The following is a 17,343-nucleotide window of genomic DNA, read 5'->3' as shown; positions in this document are numbered from 1 at the left end:
CCTTGAGGTGAGGGCTGTTGAGCATGTTGTGAACTCATGGATGTGGAGCAATGTGAAGGGGCAGCAGGCTTCAAATGACCCCACCCCTGCCAGGCCAGCAGGTCCCCCTTTCCTTATTCTGGTCCTGGTTGCATCTTTGTACTTCCTGTCTCCTGCAGCCTCCTGGGCCAGCATGATGACAACACCCGCATTCGTCGGCTCTTATGTCCAGACCCCTTCTGTGAGGCGTGTAATAATGCAACTGCTGAGATCAATCGGCTGCTACTCCCAGGGGCCCTGGAAGATTCTGCTTCCTCTGTGTCCCCGTTGGCTTCCACAGCTCCTGTGACTGAGTCGTCATTTACTCTGTCCCCTGCCTTCTCAACAGTCCCTCCAAGAGACCTAACACCAGCCTCTCTTCTTGAGCCTTCCCCACTGCCCCCCTCCGTTCTCTCCCCTAGCCCAATGACCCCCTTAGTTGACTCTTTTTCACCCTCCCCATTGGGTCATTCTCTGGCACCAGAGCCTTTTCCTTCCTTGGATTCCGAATTCCCAGTGGACTATTCCCCACCCCAACCCCTTGCCTTTCCCCCTCTCCTACCACATGACACTCAGACAGCAGATCCTGTTCTCCCACGAGAGGCCACTTTGTCTCCGGATACCGTTTTCTCTCTTGACCCCACCCTTTCCCAAGATATCAATCCCCTATCAGATTTGGCCCAGGCAATGAATCACCCCGATTCTTTTGCTTGTCATCATGCACCACCAACTCTGATGTCTCTTTCACCACAGCCAGAGTGCACTTTATCTGTGACTCAATCTGTGACTCCAGAACAGGAGAACTTATCTCCAGATAGCTCTGGTGGGTTATCCACTTGTGTGTCAACAATCAGAGGCACTGAGCATTCAAGCCTGTCAATTGCAGACTTCTCCTGGCGGCAAGCTCATGCCAAAGACTCGTTCCCTTCCACGTTGGCACAATGTGATTTCAATCAGGAGTTTCTTGACCTCCATTCTTCAGAGGCCTCTTTTGGGGGAGACCCTGCAGCCAACCTTGTAGAGCCTGGTAACCTCTCATTTCTCAGCCCTGATGTCCTGGCACTCCTGGAGAGACAAGTCCAAAAGAGGAGCGATTTCCTGATGTGGAAGGAAAAGGAAAATGAAAAAGATTCTCTTCCAGAACAACTTAGGCCAGACTACCAACGAAATTCTTCGTGGAAAATGTTAGAGTCAACTGCTGATAAGCATGACTCGGCAGTCTGCCTTCCCTTTTGGAGCAGCAGAGACAAATCAGAGGAGCTGCATGTGCGTCAGCAGCCCCCATATCCTAAGACCCTGGAGGACCATTTACAGCAAAAACCTATCCAGTTCTTCTGGGGTCTCCCGTCTCTGCACAGCGAGTCCTTGCCCTCTGCTGTTCATGTCTTGGCTGACAGTTCCTCAATCTTTATTTTCAATAGAAACTCGAATGCCTCCACAGGCCAAGAATCACCAGTGCTTCCTGATCCCCTGCCTCTGTCCTTGCCTGAGATTCAGCCTGAGCCCTTGCCTCAAACCCTGCCTCAATCTCAGCGCCTACCTCTCACTCAGGTCCAGTCCCAGGCCGACCCTCAGTCTCCACTCCCAGTCATACCATCTGATCCTCTACCCCAGATCAGGACCTGTGGAGTAAGTTTCCACAGACCTCAGGATGAGTCCCAGTCTCTCTCCTCATCTGAAATTCAACAGCTGGAAAGGAACATTTTGCAGAAACAACAGGAAAATTTGTGGGGTTTACCCTCTGTGGTCCAAAGATCTTGGGAAGACTTTTGTCCATCAGCTCCTAACACTCCTCGCCACCGGGCCCCCCAGGCCCGTGTTTCAATCTCCATCCTTCCTGGGGAGTTTCCTCTCGGTGATGAAGTTCGGAAGAAACTAGAGCATCACCTTCGAAAGAGGCTCATCCAACACCGGTGGGGCCTGCCCCGCAGAATCTACGAGTCTGTGTCACTGATATTGCCTCCAAATGGTTTTTCAGAGGCATCTGAGTCGGTGAGCAATAATGGAGTCTCACTGATCTCTGTGTTTAAGGGTCAGAGTAGCAAAAATGGAAATGTTGGATTGAGCCAAACTGGAGGCTTCCATGAGAGGAGCTCAGAAATGTTCCAGCTAGAGGAAGGTGTGGGGAAGGATCTGGGACACAGCCTAGAGAATGGCCCAAAAGATCACCTGTTGAATGACCCAAAGAGCTCTTCAGGTAAGGATCTGGGGTATGACTCTGAGAAAGACCTAAAGAGTCAGATGGTGAGTCTCTCAGAGAAAAATCCAAGGATGTCAGCAGAGAGTCTAGGTCAGAGACAACTTCAAAATGTCCTAAAAGTACATTTGAGCAAGAAGTTTGGAGAAATAAATGAGGGTCGGCTCCCTGGGACTGTGCATAATTCATGGCATGCTATCAAGCAAACATTGCTTCTTTCTGTGAAATCCCACACCCAAACAAAACAGAGAAGTGTGCCATCATCAGTGGGTGCGGCCTACTCCCTGAATACCCTCCAGGACCTGACTTTTGTTGATTCCAATACACAACAGATGCTGGAAGCCCATATTAAAAGGTTTCATATGAGGATGTTGTGGGCCCTTCCCCGCAAGGTCCTTGAATCCATACAGATCTTTAAATTGAAAGATGCCTCATCCCAGTCCTTGTCTCATGCCAACTTGCCCTCCTCAACCAATGTGATTTCTGAGGCAGACTCCAAATCTGGGAGCTTCAAGTCCTTTAGAGGAAGCTCTGAATCTCTCCATGGAGACAAAGCGGGAACAACAAATTCAGCCCCTGTCCTGGATCGTTCTCTCCCTGCCACCTCACCTGTGGGCAAAGGAGGACAGAGGGTCCTGAGACAATCACGCTCTGATGTCAACCGTAGGCTGGCAGAGGATGTTCAGAGAATTAAGGATGCCAGACAGACTCCTCTGTCTGTTTCACTCTCCATCACAGGGAAAGCAGGTCCTAGACAGACTCAACTAGCCAACAGATATCCCCAAAAGCTGCTTGCAAAGCAAGCTGGGGCCAGATATGAGCCGAAGCATAGGAGTGTGAGTTCCAGTGATAAAGGAGAAATGCAACGGGGCAAAAAGGTGGAGAAGTCAGAACCTGTTTCCATGCCCAAATTGTCTAGGGAGGTATTCGCGGCTGAGGAGCCTGATCCTCTTCAATTAAAAACTAGTGACATGGTGACAACTAGCAAGCCAGGGAGCGCCCAAATGGTAAATGTGAATGAGAATAAAGCAGAAACTACCGTGACCACTGGAAGCCCCCCACCCAAATTACCAGTTCGCCAAGATCCTAAATCATTAGACCTTAAAGAACAACTGTTCCGTGAGTTAAACTTTAAACTGGAGAACAGGGAGCATAGCCAGGCTCAAGGCCAACCCACTGACACATCCCTTGCTTCAGATAACTTGACTTACGAGGCCTCACTGACTCATGCCCAAGGTGTCTCAGGTGGGGACATGGGAGCTTCCCAGGTGCTGCGTGTCCGTTTGGAGGACAGAGGAATCAGGATGGAGCAGCAGCAGAAACCTTGGGCCCCTAAGCAGGATAAGAACTTCCCACCAACTGCAAAGAGAGTGAGCCCTCTGGAGCCCAAGGCAAAAGAGCTTGATGGAGGGGATAAAGGCTTGGGGACATCCCAACTTAGGAGGAAGAGTTTCCGTACTCAGGAGATGGTACTAGGGCAGACACGTGCGAGCAAGTCTTCCCAGACCCTATCACAGAAGGGACAGACTCTTCCTGAAGGCCATAACGGAAAAAGAATGATGCACTTCTTGCAATGGCTTTATTCTGGGATAAAATACGAAAGTCAAGAAGATGCCCAGGAAAAGGGCAGCCCCATATCAACTGTGCAGAACAGAGGCCTAGTTAAAAGTAAAGCTGCCTTTACTGGGACAACTGAAGCTCAGAAAATCGTGACAGACAACGGGAAGTTCCTAGAGGAGAAACTGGGGTGTCAGCATGCAATTGATGTCACCTGCTCTCAAGGGCCCCGTCCTCCCCCAGTGCAGGTGAGGAAAACTCAGCAAAAGGCGGAAGTGCAGGTCCGGACAGAACCTGTCCAGGGACATCCTGTCAACTACAGGGCTCCCTCCTGTAAAGTGACAAATGTCAAGTCCTGCCATCAAATATCAAGTCCTACCTTTGCTGGCCAGAGTTATCCTCCAAGTACAAGACAGATCAGAGATAAGAAGAGACACCCCCAGAAAGTTGTGGCATTCAAGGACCAGCAACTATGTCACAGACATCTCCCACCAGTGTCCCACGGGGAGCCTGTGCCCCATCCAAGCCCCACCCACAGGCGTCAAGCTGGCCAGGCACCCACGGCTGCTCTCAGCACTGCTGAAGGCACTGTGTCTGGACATCGGTCTCTACTCTTTAGACAGAAAACAATTCTCCAGAATTCCCAGGGAGGAAGACTTCCCATCCAGAAATAACTCCTTCCTTGTGGAGATTATTGATTCTCCCAAATAAATAGTTATCTAATAATAGTGTATCTTTTCTGTGTACTGTGTTGGGGGCATGGGTTTTGGGTAACTCAGGGCTTATGTGTAAGGGAAAGGAAGGAGATAGTTCAGCTGTTACTGATTGCTTCCTTTGGCTTTGGCTAAAAGGTGACCAGTCCTCTGGAGTTCTTGCTGAACCCCGCCACCCCACCCCCCGCCCCAAAGCCCATTTCCTCCCTGATGAAATTTGAGGAGATGGGCTTTGTCTTCTGCCGCTTAGCTTAGCCTTAATGAAAATGTATAGCAGCCCACATCTCCCCCCTCACTGAACGTTTTATATCCTTTAGAGAAGTAGGGAAGATAGGTGTTTTATACCTGAGGAGCGTTAAGGACAGGTATACTTTCTGAAAATAATGCTGAAGAAGAAACAACAGCTTAATCGTTATTTAGAACTCAGTGACCAGAGGCTCCTACAGGGGGCTGAACCCTGAATGGCACTATTTGGGCGGAGGTGTTGCTCTGCTGGACCCTGGGCTAGTTGCCGTAGGGTCCAGGAACAGCACAGCAGCTGCTTAAGAATCTGTTATGTGGGTCATGTTAATGTATCGGGAGAGCATACTTTAAACTTGACATGGAGGTTTCCTTACTAGAAAGGCACCCTGGGGAAGTGGTTCCCCTCCCTGGGTATTTTTTCAGGCTGCTCAATTGATGACTTTTTTTTTTGGTGGAGGAAAAGCACCACTCAGCTGTCAGTGGTAGGAATGTTGACCAGGCAGCCACCTACTTCCCAGGGTAAAATACAGCTGAGAGTAAGCAAAAGATGTCTTAAAGTGAGTGGGAAAGTAAGAAAAAGTGAAGAGAAAGAATGTCCTTACTGGTGGAACAAAGTTCATGCCTCATCATTCCCATATCCTGACCCTGTCCTGCTGCCCCATTCCTCAATCTGATCCAAGCACCATGTCCTTGAGGCTGACCAGAGAACTGCACAGCACACTGATGCCTTATATCAAAAAGGCATGGGGGTGTCTTTGAGTACTAAAACAGTATCTCCAAGGATGTCATCAAGATGGCATCCCCCTCTTTGGGGAAGGTGATCATGGTGCTTTCTTTCCATCTATGCTTGATGGGAATACACAAGATATCGCCCTTAGTGTGTACAGTTCACCAGTCAAGATGAAGGTGCCACCACTGATATTAATAGCCTTGGTGGAGCCGTGGTACGCCTCCCCCAGGATACCTGCAGCTCATGAACCAGAGGTGAGTCCTAGACTATGCACTGGGGTATCAGACATTTGGGGGCTTACCATGGACCTCCTTTTTTTGGCCAAGGCTGCACACATACCCACCCTTACAATGAGGTCTAGAGGGAAGGCAACTCTACTTGTACAGACTGGGACTCAAAAATAGGGTGAGTATCCTAGAGAGCACTTGAGGTAGTTTTTCCAGAAAGACTTACGGATACTGGGTGTTAAAACAAAAAACCAAAAATAGATGTCCACTACAGCCTTCTCTCACTAATTTTATTTTCTTATCCAGAGTTATGACATTGATCCTACAATATCTGAAGCTTATGGTCACAGAGAGAAGGCAGATTCCGCGGAGCCCCCGGGAGAGGGACAAAAGGTGGAGGGGGCCCAGGGTGGGGAACATGAAGAGGTGAGGAGTGGTGGAGGGCTCTAACCTCCATGTGGATAGACCTGTCAGTAACCCAGCTTCCCTGTTCCTACGTCATCTCATTTTTACTTCTATTCCAGTGCAGTCACTGCCACACTGTAGAGCTTATTACCAGGAACACTTCTGCCATCTGGAATAATACAGTCTGACATTCCACCCTTTGGCCTCATCCTCCATCCTTCCAGCTTATATACTACTTGTTAATTTTTCAACTTTAGGTCGTTTTTCCACTTACTCTTCCTCTATCCACCAAGCTCTTGTCTTCTTTTTCTCTCTCTCCAAGGTAGGCTTGGGGGTCTATCAACATTTAAAAAGCTCCACTACAAATAGGCCCCATCCAATCACCTTTAATCCTTCCTGTCTGGCAAAATCCCCTATCTCTGCCTTTTCCAGAAATACCTTCCCATAAGTAGCTGATGACTATTGGATTAAATCTCACAATCAAGTCTACTGATGCCATGATAAATTCAGCCCTCATACTACCTGGAAATAATGCATCCATTCCACAAATTCTTATTCCATGCTTGCTTACATGTGAACAAAACAAATGGAACTTAGGTCACTGTTTCCTTAGTCCATTTTCTTTCCAGTGCTACTCAAATCTATTTCAAATCTCCTTCACTTTTCTCAAATTTAGGCCATCTCCACTTGCTCAGCAGATGTGCCAAACCACCATTCACAGAGGAGCTAGAAGTCATGAGATGGGAAATTTTCATCAAAATCCTTAAAAAAAAAACAAAAAAACTTTCCCATTCCTCTTTTCCTTCTTCCTTCCTGTTATATGGAAAGAAGTTTCTTTCCCAACCTCAAAGGAATTACACTTCCTGAAATTTCCTTATTGAGAGAGAGCTAAACTCTAGTCTTGATGGACTGATCACCCTGGCCAGGTATCGTTTTGCTCCCTCCCTCTCCTTATGAGTCACTCTACATCTTTTATTATTTTTAAAGCTTTTTAGTACAAAAATGTTTAAACATGCACGAAAGCAGACAGAACAGTGTAACCTCCCATACACTCCTCACCCAGCTTTCACAGTTATCATTTGGCATGTGTGATACATCCCATTTTTTACACTATGATTAAAGTGTAAAAGCCCATTTAAACATCTTGTCATCTATCTCTTAAGACATATGCTATGTGCCCATGTCAAAGCTCTCACATTTCTTTGATATTTATCACCTGTGGTACACAGTTATTCACAACAGATGTACACAGCATTGGTGACAAAAAAGCATTGTGCTTTGGAGGCTCTGGCAATCAGTTCTGCTCTGCCTTTTAGTCAACCCTGAGGAGTCATTTGAATGAATTCCTCCCTCAACCCCATAGAGGAAGGAATCTTACAGATCAAATTCAGTGCACAGTAATGCTTTCCCTTAATCACACAGTAACTATAACATGCAGAAAGAATAGAAGTAGTCAACTGTGCATGTTGATAAAGACTTGACATCATTATATGTGTTTTCAAATATTTACAAGAAAATACTTTTCCTGTCACATAGTTAAAATGAGCTATTGTGTTTCAAGTTAAACACAGTAGATAAAACACACTTGTTTATCTTCTCTCTTTCCCGAAATGCCATTAAAAGCAAGAGTAGATGAAAAAAAAAAAGAGTAGGTGAAAAGAGGTTCAACATCTCTAGCCATCAGGGAAATGAAAACCAGAGCCACTATGATATAACACTTCACACACACAAGAATGACTAGAAACAAAAAGTCAGATTAAAACAAGGGTTGGTGAGAATGCGGAGAAACTGGAACCCTGATACACTGCTTGTGGGAATGAAAAACGGTGCAGCTGTTTTGGAAAACAGTCTGGCAGCGCTTCAAAATGTTAAACATAGAATTACTATGTGACCCAGCAACTCCACTTCTAGGTACATACTCAAGAGAAATGAAAACATATGTCCACACAAAAACTTGTAAACAAATGTTCATAGCAGTATTATTCATAAGAGTTAAAAGGCAGAAACAACCCAGATGTCCATCAACTGATGAATGGGTAAATAAAATATAGTATATCCATGCAGTGTAATATTTTTGGCATTAAAAAGCACTGATACATGCTACAACATGGCTGAACCTTGAAAATTTTACACTAAGTGAAAGAAGCCAGTCACAAATAACCACATATGATTCAATTCATGTGAAATGTTCAGAATAGGGAAACCAAGAGAGGACAGGAAGTAGATTAATGGTTGCTTAGAGCTGGGAGATGAAGGGTGGCGAGTAATAGCTAAAGGTTACAGGGTTCTTTCTGAAGTCATGAAAATGTTTTTAAAATTGTGGTGATGCACATGTCTGTGAGTATACTAAAAATCATGGAATTACACAACTTTAAATGAGTAAATTGTATGGTATGTGAACTATATTTCAATAAAACTATTCAAACAAAGGCTTTAAAAAGAATAAGTGCTTAAGGATGACTAGAAGGAGAGAGGATACGACAAAAGATGTCAACACATTTTGGGAAGATGGAAATCTGGTGGAGGAATGGTAACTGGGGAACAGAGCAGCCAAAGTGCTGGCAAACCAATTCACACCACAAAACGCCAGAAGACACCAGGTGGTGTCTTCTGGTGGCACCAGATAAGAAAAATTAGGGGTTCCGTGCTGTAAACATGTTGATTTTTTTCCTTCTTTTTTTTTTGTATTGTGTTTAATTAAAAAAAAATTGTTGGTGGGGAGTGGGTGGTGCTCTTCTTCAGCATTTTGTAAAATCCTGTTGAAATGTGCAGAGGATCCCAGGTTTCTTGCCTGGGACAGAACGTGAGATAACTTTTAAAGCTGGCATTACACATTTCTGGGGTTTGGGTATGGTGATGGTGGTAGCTGCAAGAATCAAAGGCAGAAATCTCAAAGTTTAGGTAAAATCCAGGACAGCGGGCAATGGTCCATTTTTTAAATGTATTTATTTGAAAATAACTAAACTTGTGGAAAAGTTGCATGGATGGTAAAAACCATGTACCCTTTATCCAGACTTACCTACTAACATTTTGACCCATTTGAGATCTCTCTCCTCTCTCTGTCTCTGTTTCTGTCTCCTTCCCTCCCTGCCTCCCCTTTCTCTCTCTATATGAATACGCACACACACACATATATGAAAACTATGCATACATTTCTGAATATTTGAAAGTACATTTCATGCATCATGCACCTTCTCCTTGAATATTTCATTGTGTATTTAAGAAAAAGAAGATTCTCTTACCTACAGTACAGTTATTTATCCCCTTCAGTAAATTTAACAATGACATAAAACTTTTAACTAATCTCCCATTCATATTCCATTCTTGTCAATTTATTGAGTAATGTCCTTTGTGGCTTTTTTTCAAAACCTCCATTACAGGATTCAGAATCACAGACTGCATTTAGTTGTCCTGTGTTTTTAGTCTCCTTTAATCTGGATCAGTGTTTCTCAGTCTTTCTTTTTTATGACAAGGCCATTTTTTGAAGAATACATTTGATGTGTCATTTTTATGACCCCTTCTCTCCTGGAAATTCTTTTGGTGGAGCTTATATTGCTCAGACTTTAGAGGATGTTTTTACAGTTGTGAATCCTAGGGACCTCAGGGACAGTCAGGACCAGACTTTCTATTAAGAAAACAATACCAGAGATACAAAGATATGTGGAGGGATTTTTCTGAACAGATACACCTCCTGCAGTCAAGGGAGGAGGGTATGTGAGATGGAGTGGGCTTGAAATGTACCCTCCTTTTGGGTAGAGACAACAGTGGAGCTGTGGATGCAGGAGAAGACAGGTCAAGAAAGGAGCTGTCATTACTAGTATCCTCCTCATAGGGGAGGGAGAGAATCAGGTATCTGGGGTCAAGACTGATTCATCAGACTCAACGAGGGAATACAGGCTAGCGAAGTAAGGAAATGACACAGCTTAATTTCAGCAGTTTATAATCTAAATAATGAAGGTATAAGGGCTACAACTATTAAATGAGTAGCACGGGGAGATGAAATAAATACATATACACATCAACAAAAATGACATCATTGTTTAAAAAGGTATGGAGATGCCAACAGGAATTTTGGTGGAAGGTAAGAAAGTAGATGGGGAAAAAAATCATAAGACTTTTCATAGAAGAAGTAACCATGAGTGTGATTCAAGAAAGCTAAATAGTGTGAAGTTTTATGTTAATCTGGGTAGGTGTTGGTTGTGTTTAATATTTACTGTAGCTGTATATGTCAGAGACTTCGATTTCCTATAGTGTCCTTGTTTTAATCTCCCTTGGTGTCTTCAGATTTCCCTGTCTCCTCCTTATATAGAGCGTATGCCTTGCAGGTCCTTCGGCTATGATCCTGTTACCATACTGGAGCCCTGTTGATGTGGTAGTAAGGTGCATGGCGGGGCGGTGGGGGAGGGGATATGATTAAATCCTTTAGTGGGCCTGTGTCCTTGGGTTATTCACAGATGTTTCTAACACTTTTCTCTCTTTCTTTCTTTTCACTTTTTAGAAGAGATAGGAAGGCTAGAGGGAATTGGAGTTGGATAATTTCCCTTCTCCCATGTGGGATAAGTCTCTGGTAGTCTTTTCCTCTGCTGAGTAAGCTTCTGTTATGGAGAACATTCAGGGGATATTTCAGAATGTTTTCAAAATTGTTACTTTTCTTCCCATTCCCACACTTCTCCACCAGAAACATCAGAATTTTTCATGGCTCTTCACTGTGAGAACCTGGTGTGGTTCCCATAGGCGAAACCCATGAATAGGTGGAGGCCCCCCTAAGATAATGACCCTAGGAGTTTCTCGCTCTCATGTTAGCCCACAGGCATCCTCTAGCGATTTGTCAAAGTGTCCTTTTAAGTGTTCCTATCAATTTATGGCTCCAGTGGCCCCTGCTTGAGGTAAGCTGACCTCAACTGTGATTCTCTGCATTCACCCTCTATGAAGATTTTGGAGTGATTTGCCCTGTGACCTTAATTCTCTAATGCTACAAGAAAAGTCACTGACTTTCAATTGGTTCAGATTTTGCTTCTTCTAAAGACTGGAGTAATGACTCCCAAGCTCTTTAAATGTTGGAGCTGGAACCAAAAGTTGCCTCTCAAAGAATGATTATTTTCTTGTTCCCGTGCTCACATTTCTCAGTGAGATTGGTTGGGTCAGAGAGACACCTAAGATAGGAAGTTCAAGGACAGGATAGAACATCATAGGCCAGGCAGGGCCAGTATTTCTGGGGGGACTAAGGCTTCCAATTGAAGCCTGTGGCCCATCTGAGTGTTTGGAGATTCCAGGATAAAATCCCAAGCAATAATTTTGCAGTAACTTTGTGGTCCTGGGTTGGGTTATTTAGAGAGTTTGGGATCTCTGCAGGAGAACAGAGTTCCCCATTGCTTGATCATGCATCACATTCTCACGTCAGGCATCACTCAACAAAGCCTTCCTTTGTGCTGGGCTGATCAGAGCAGCAATGCTGAGCCTCTGAGCAGAGGCTGGAGCCTGAGCTCCAGGGTACAGGGTCCCATCTGAGGGACATGGACGTGACTGTTGGCCTCAGATGCTATGCCCTCCTTGGGCAGATGACTTCTGACTGAGAATATCAAGTATGGATCTCATAGACAAAAGTCCTTCTTTGAGTTTGTCAAAGAAGAAAAAAATCGAAAGCATTTTAAGCCTTTAAAATTGATAAAAGGAAGGAACATAAAGTTCTATTAATTAAAAGAGTCATATTATTCATGGGTAATGAATATCTGAGTTTCCTAGAGAGGAGTGAGAGAAATGAGCCCTAGCCCTTCATTCTTTTCTTTTTGTTCTCAGCGTCAGGGCAGAGCCAAGAGGAGAAGGAAAGGTGGAACACCGAAAGGTAAGGTTCTGCCCATCCCAGCTGAACTCTCCAAGGGTGACCCTTCCTGCCTTTTCCATGACATCCAAGGTCCCTGATCTCTGAGGATGTCAACTGCTAGATACAGTTTCTCTCAGAAACCAGAGTTCTCAGAGGAGAGGCTTGTGGGAGGGCAGTCAGAGCCTGAGACACTCCTCAGATCCCCTGCTCTGCTCATCGCTGGGCATGAACCAGTGATGGACCTGGGCAATGGGTGTTTCCCAACAGGTGGCCATGTGAGATGTCAAGAGTCAGAACTTCTGTGTCCTGACTTTGTAAAAGTCCTTTGACTTCCTGGATGATCAGATTCCTCTTTGAGGTAAATAACCATTGACCTGTATTCCTCAAAGGGTGGTTCTGAATATCACATGGGAGAATACATATGAAAGCCCTTTGTGAACGATAAAGCAACATATATTTGAGCTTTGTTATTATCATCATTGACCATGTGTTCTGACCCTATTTCCTAGTTCTTGGGGCTCTCCAAGTCCAATCCACCAAGGGTACCACTAAAGGACATTCTACTAAGCCTCCTATAAGGTCTCCTTGTTTCTACCTTCATCACTCTCCTGGTTTCCCAGGTTGGAGAGCTTGCCAGAGCGAAGTTGAGGAGGCAAGGAAGGTGCTTTCTCTTCTGCAAAGGTGACTGAACATTACCTTCTTTCCTGTATCCCGCTTTTTAGTGGAGTCTTTGAATTTCTAGGGCCTCAGTGAAGCCTGGTATTGACATGGGAGGGAAAATCCTCAGATTCAGAATGTGAAAGCCTTGGGGAGGGGGATAAAAGATTTATTGTGAGATTAAGGAAGTAAAAGAATGTGAAAGGATAGTATACATTGGGCAGCCATACTTTTGCCAGACCTGTCAGGGTCTCATGTGTGTTCTGGTCCTGGTTGCATCTTTGTACTTCCTGTCTTCTGCAGCCCCCTGGGCCGGCACGATGACACCACCTGCTTTCGTCAGTTCTTATGTCCAGACCCCTTCTGTGAGGTGTGTAATAATGCAACTGCTGAGGTCAATCGGCTGCTACTCTCAGAGGCCCTGGAAGATTCTACTTCCTCTGTGTCCCCATTGGCTTCCACAGCTCCTGTGACTGAGTCGTCATTTACTCTGTCCCCTGCCTTCTCAACAGGCCCTTCAAGAGACCTAACACCAGCATCTTCCCCACTGCCCCCCTCCGTTCTCTCCCCTAACCCAATGACTCTCTTAGTTGACTTTTTTTCACCCTCACCACTGGGTCACTCTCTGGCACCAGAGCCTTTTCCTTCCTTGAATTCCCAGTGGACTATTCCCCACCCCAACCCCTTGCCTTTCCCCCTCTCCTACCACATGACACTCAGACAGCAGATCCTGTTCTCCCACGAGAGGCCACTTTGTCTCCAGATACCATTTTCTCTCTTGACCCCACCCTTTCCCAAGATATCAATCCCTTATCAGATTTGTCCCAGGCAGTGAATCACCCCGATTCTTTTGCTTGTCATCATGCACCACCAACTCTGTCTCTTTCACCACAGCCAGAGTGCACTTTATCTGTGACTCAACCTAAATCAACTTCCATCTTACTGAAGCCTGTTCTGCAGAACTTATCTCCAGATAGCTCTGCTGGGTTATCCACTTGTGTTTCAACAATCAGAGGCACTGAGCATTCAAGCCTGTCCATTTCAGACTTCTCCTGGTGGCAAGCTCATGCCAAGAACGTGTTCCTCCCCACAGTATCACACTCTGATTTTCAGAGAGAGAATGTTTCCCTCCATCTACCAGACACCTGTCTCTGGAGAGACTCTGTTACCAAGCACATGGAGGCCAACAGCCATTCTTTCTTTGGCTTTAACATCCAGGGACTCTTGGAGAGACAAATAAAAAAGAAAATGGCTCTCCAGAGTTTAGAGAAGGAACAAAAGGAAGAGGGACCATTTTCAAAACAAATGTCAGAATGCCAACAGACATCTTCAGGGAATTCACTGCAGTCACTTGATGTAAAGGACACTAGAGCCCCCCCCCCCCCCCCAAACTGGCTGGAACAGGGAAAGCAAAACAGAGCAGCTGCACATTTGTCAGCAGCTCCTATATGACATGACTTTGGGGGAAAACTTGCAGCAGAAATATAGCCAGCTCTTCTGGGGTCTTCCCTCTTTGCACAGTGAGTCCCTAGTGGCTACTCTCCTGGCTTCTAGTAATAGTTCCCCACTAGAGTCTCACTCTGTTTTATTCAATGGAATCTGTAATGCTTCTGCATTCAAAATGCGGGATCAAGGATCTCCACCACTTCTTTATTCCCATCCCCTTCTGCTCCCTCATGTACATCCACAACGCTTGCCTCAAACTAAACCCCAATCCCAGCCCCTACCTTTCACTCAGGTCCAGCCCCAGGCCCACCTTCAATCCCAACTCCCAATTCTACCATCTTCTTCTCCATCCCAGGTTAGGGACCATGGAGTATCTTTCCATAGATTCCAGAATGAGTCAGACTTTCATATCGCGACTGGAAATCAACACCTGGAATGGCACGTGTTGCAGAAACAACAGGAAAGTTTGTGGGGTTTAGTTCCTGTGCTCCAAAAATCTCAAGAAGCCACTTGTCCTCAAGCTCTTAACCTCCCATTGGTCAACCGGTCGTCCCATGCCTATGTACCAGTCTCTGTCCTTGGCCATTTTCCTATCACCAGTGAACCCCAGGAGAAACTGGAGCTCCATGTTCCAAGGAGGCTAATTCCACGATGGTGCCTCCAAGCCTGTAGGAATCTAGAGCCCCCAGCACTGATGGAGCCTCAGTATAAATTAAAAGAAGTACCTCAGCAGAGAGGCACACATGTTCACTTACAAATCTCTGAGCTTCAGGGCAAGGATAGCAAGGATATAGGGAAGACTGAATTGGGTCTCCCAGCAAATTTCCATGAGAGGGCCCCAACAAAGTTTCAGCTAAGGGATGACATGAGGAAGAATCTTGGCTATATCCTAGAGAAGAGCCCAGAAGACAGTCCCACAAGAGGTCTCAGAATGTTACCTAGTGCAGGGTCTGAGGGCTGCTTTGGAGACAAAAACTAACTGTGTGTGTCACTCAAGGAATCACTCAGGGAATGAATTATTAAATGTCTCAAGGAAGGACATAGATTGGAATCAAAGAAAAACCATTCTTAGATTACATGTGAGCACGAAGTCTTGGCAGATCAGTGCAGGTAGGATTCCTATAGGTGTGTGTCGTTCATGGCTGGCTGACGACAATACTTTGCCTCCTTCTGGGAGTTCCCAGACCGACATGGAAGACGCAGATTCAAAAAGTGCAATGGTAGGTAAAGTCTACCACCAGATTAGCAGTCTAGAGCTTTCTTTTCTTGATCCTAACATCCGAAAGGTGCTAGAAGCCCATATTTTAAGGTTTCGTGTGACTCAGAGATGGGGTCTACCCCTCAAGGTTCTTGAATCCATAAAATTCTATATGTTGAGGGAAGCCAAAACATGGTCTCTTCCTCAATTTGACTTTCCCTCCTCAACCACCCATATTTCTGGGGTGGATTCCAAAGGTGAGGTTTCCAAGCCCCTTGAAGGAAGTTCTAAAACTTCTCAGGGAAACAAGGTGAGAACTACAAATTCAGTCCCGGTGCTGGATCATCCTCTTCCTGTTATCTCATCTGTGGACAAAGAAGGACAGTGGGCCTCGCAACCATCACACTCTGATATTGACCAAAGGCTTGCAGAGGACGTTCAGACAATTGAGTATGGCAGACAGACTTTTCAGCCGCTCACACACAGAAACAAAGACAAAGTGAGTCAGAGTGAGACTCTACTAGACCACAGATGCAGCCCAGAGGTGCCCATAAGGCAAGCCGGGGATGGACATGAGCCAAGGGATGAGAACATGAACTCCAGTGATAGAGTAGAAATGATTCAGGGCCCAAAGATAGTGGGGAAGAATTTAGAACACTCTTTCATGTCCAATGTATCCAGGGAGATATTCAAGGCCAAGGAGCTGTGTGCTCTTAAATCACAATATTGTGACATCTTGACCACCAGCGAGTTGGAAAGCTCCCAAATGGCATATGTCAATATGGATAAAATAGAAACTACCCTGACCACCCAATGTCCCTCACCGAAAATAACTGTTCCCCAAGATTCTAAACTATCAGACCTTCAAAACCAGCTGCTTAGTGAGTTAAAGTTTAAATTTGAGGGTAAGCAGCATAGCCAGGCCGTACACTGTCCCACTGACATGCGCCTGATTTCAGGTAGGTTGCCTTCCAAGTCTTCACTGATTCATGTCCACAGTGTCTCCACTGGGGACATGGCAGCTTCCCAGGTGCTGCATGTCCACTTGGAGGACAGTGGGATCAGCACGGAGCAGAGGCAGGATCCCTCTAAGCATGTCTTATGGAACTGCCAGGATAAGAATTTCCCACCTGTTGCAAAGAGAGTGAGACCTCCGGGCTCCAAAGCAGGAGAATACAGAAGTGAGGATTCGGGACTAGGGACATCTACAGGCAGAAAGAAGAGCCACCCTGTTGAGGAAAATTAAAGGACACTTCCCCACCTCTGTCACAGAATGAACAGCTTCCTCCAGAAAGTTACTTCAGAAAAAAGATGAGGTGATTTTTCCAGTGGATTGACTCCAAGAGGAAAATCAAAGACCAGGAAAGTCCCCAGCCAAAAGCCAAATTCATGTCAACCTTTGTGCAGCACCAAGACTCAGTTGAAAGTGCAGCTATCTTTGTGAGTTATGAGCCTCCTGAAGCTCAGGAGCTCACGACAGCCATTGGGAATATCCTAGAGGAGAAGCTGGCATGTAGGTTCAAATCTGAGGCCTTGGAGTTAAGTCAGCACAAGAAGAAACTGCAGACCCAGGTACAGCCTGACAAGGGACATCCCTCCAACTGTGGGGCTCTCTCTGACCCACAGCAAGAGGAATGGGCATGTACCAAGTCCTCAAATCAAGAAGCTGTTTCTGTTGACCAGAGTTGTCTTACAAGTGTTAGACAGAGCAGAGACAGGATCAGACATCACCAGAAAGTTGTGGCCTTTGAGGACTAGGTATTATGCCAGAGTCAACTCTCCTCCCTTTCCTCCAGGGAGCTTGTACCCAATCCAAGCCCCACCTGCGTGCATCAAGAATGCCAGGTACCTCCGGCCACCCTGATGAAGGCACTGTGTTCAGAGATTTGACTCTTCTATTCAAACAGAAATTGCTTCTCCAGCATTTCCAGGGAGAAAAAATTTCTCCAAAGAACTCGGTCGTTGTTGAGAAAACCTCGCAGTTTTCATGATAACACATCCTCTGATGAAAACAATCTTTCTTTAGTACAACTGAGAGTATTGATCCTCCTCAATAAATGTTTCTTCTAATAGAGAAACATTAGTGCTCTCTGTGTACTGCACTGGGGGCATGGGTTTTGGGTATCCTGGA

General features: G+C 45.5%; 2 protein-coding genes across 2 annotated transcripts in view; both read left to right on the top strand.

The window, feature by feature from the left end:
- LOC309824041 (spermatogenesis-associated protein 31D4-like) overlaps positions 1-4,446 on the top strand; it is a gene marked incomplete at both ends in the record, with an annotated part of 36,174 nt that extends 31,728 nt beyond the window's left edge. Inside the window, one exon of the mRNA XM_082656784.1 lies at positions 159-4,446. Within this exon, the coding sequence (XP_082512910.1) occupies positions 159-4,446 (4,288 nt within the window). The remainder of the gene's footprint in view (positions 1-158) is intronic.
- A 1,182-nt stretch (positions 4,447-5,628) lies between these two features.
- LOC309824135 (spermatogenesis-associated protein 31D3-like) lies at positions 5,629-17,203 on the top strand (the record flags this gene model as incomplete). The annotated part of the gene is given in 11 exon segments (XM_082656886.1): positions 5,629-5,712; positions 5,992-6,111; positions 11,887-11,932; positions 12,808-13,197; positions 13,200-13,951; positions 13,953-14,927; positions 14,929-16,450; positions 16,453-16,529; positions 16,533-16,967; positions 16,971-17,067; positions 17,070-17,203. Coding segments are annotated over 11 exon segments (4,632 nt in total).
- Between the last annotated feature and the right edge of the window lie 140 nt (positions 17,204-17,343).

Source organism: Grampus griseus (assembly GCF_964374135.1).
Source record: "Grampus griseus genome assembly, chromosome: 6".
NCBI lineage: Eukaryota > Metazoa > Chordata > Mammalia > Artiodactyla > Delphinidae > Grampus > Grampus griseus.
The sequence above is the reverse complement of the archived record's forward strand: the minus strand, read 5'-3'. Positions and strand labels throughout refer to the sequence as shown.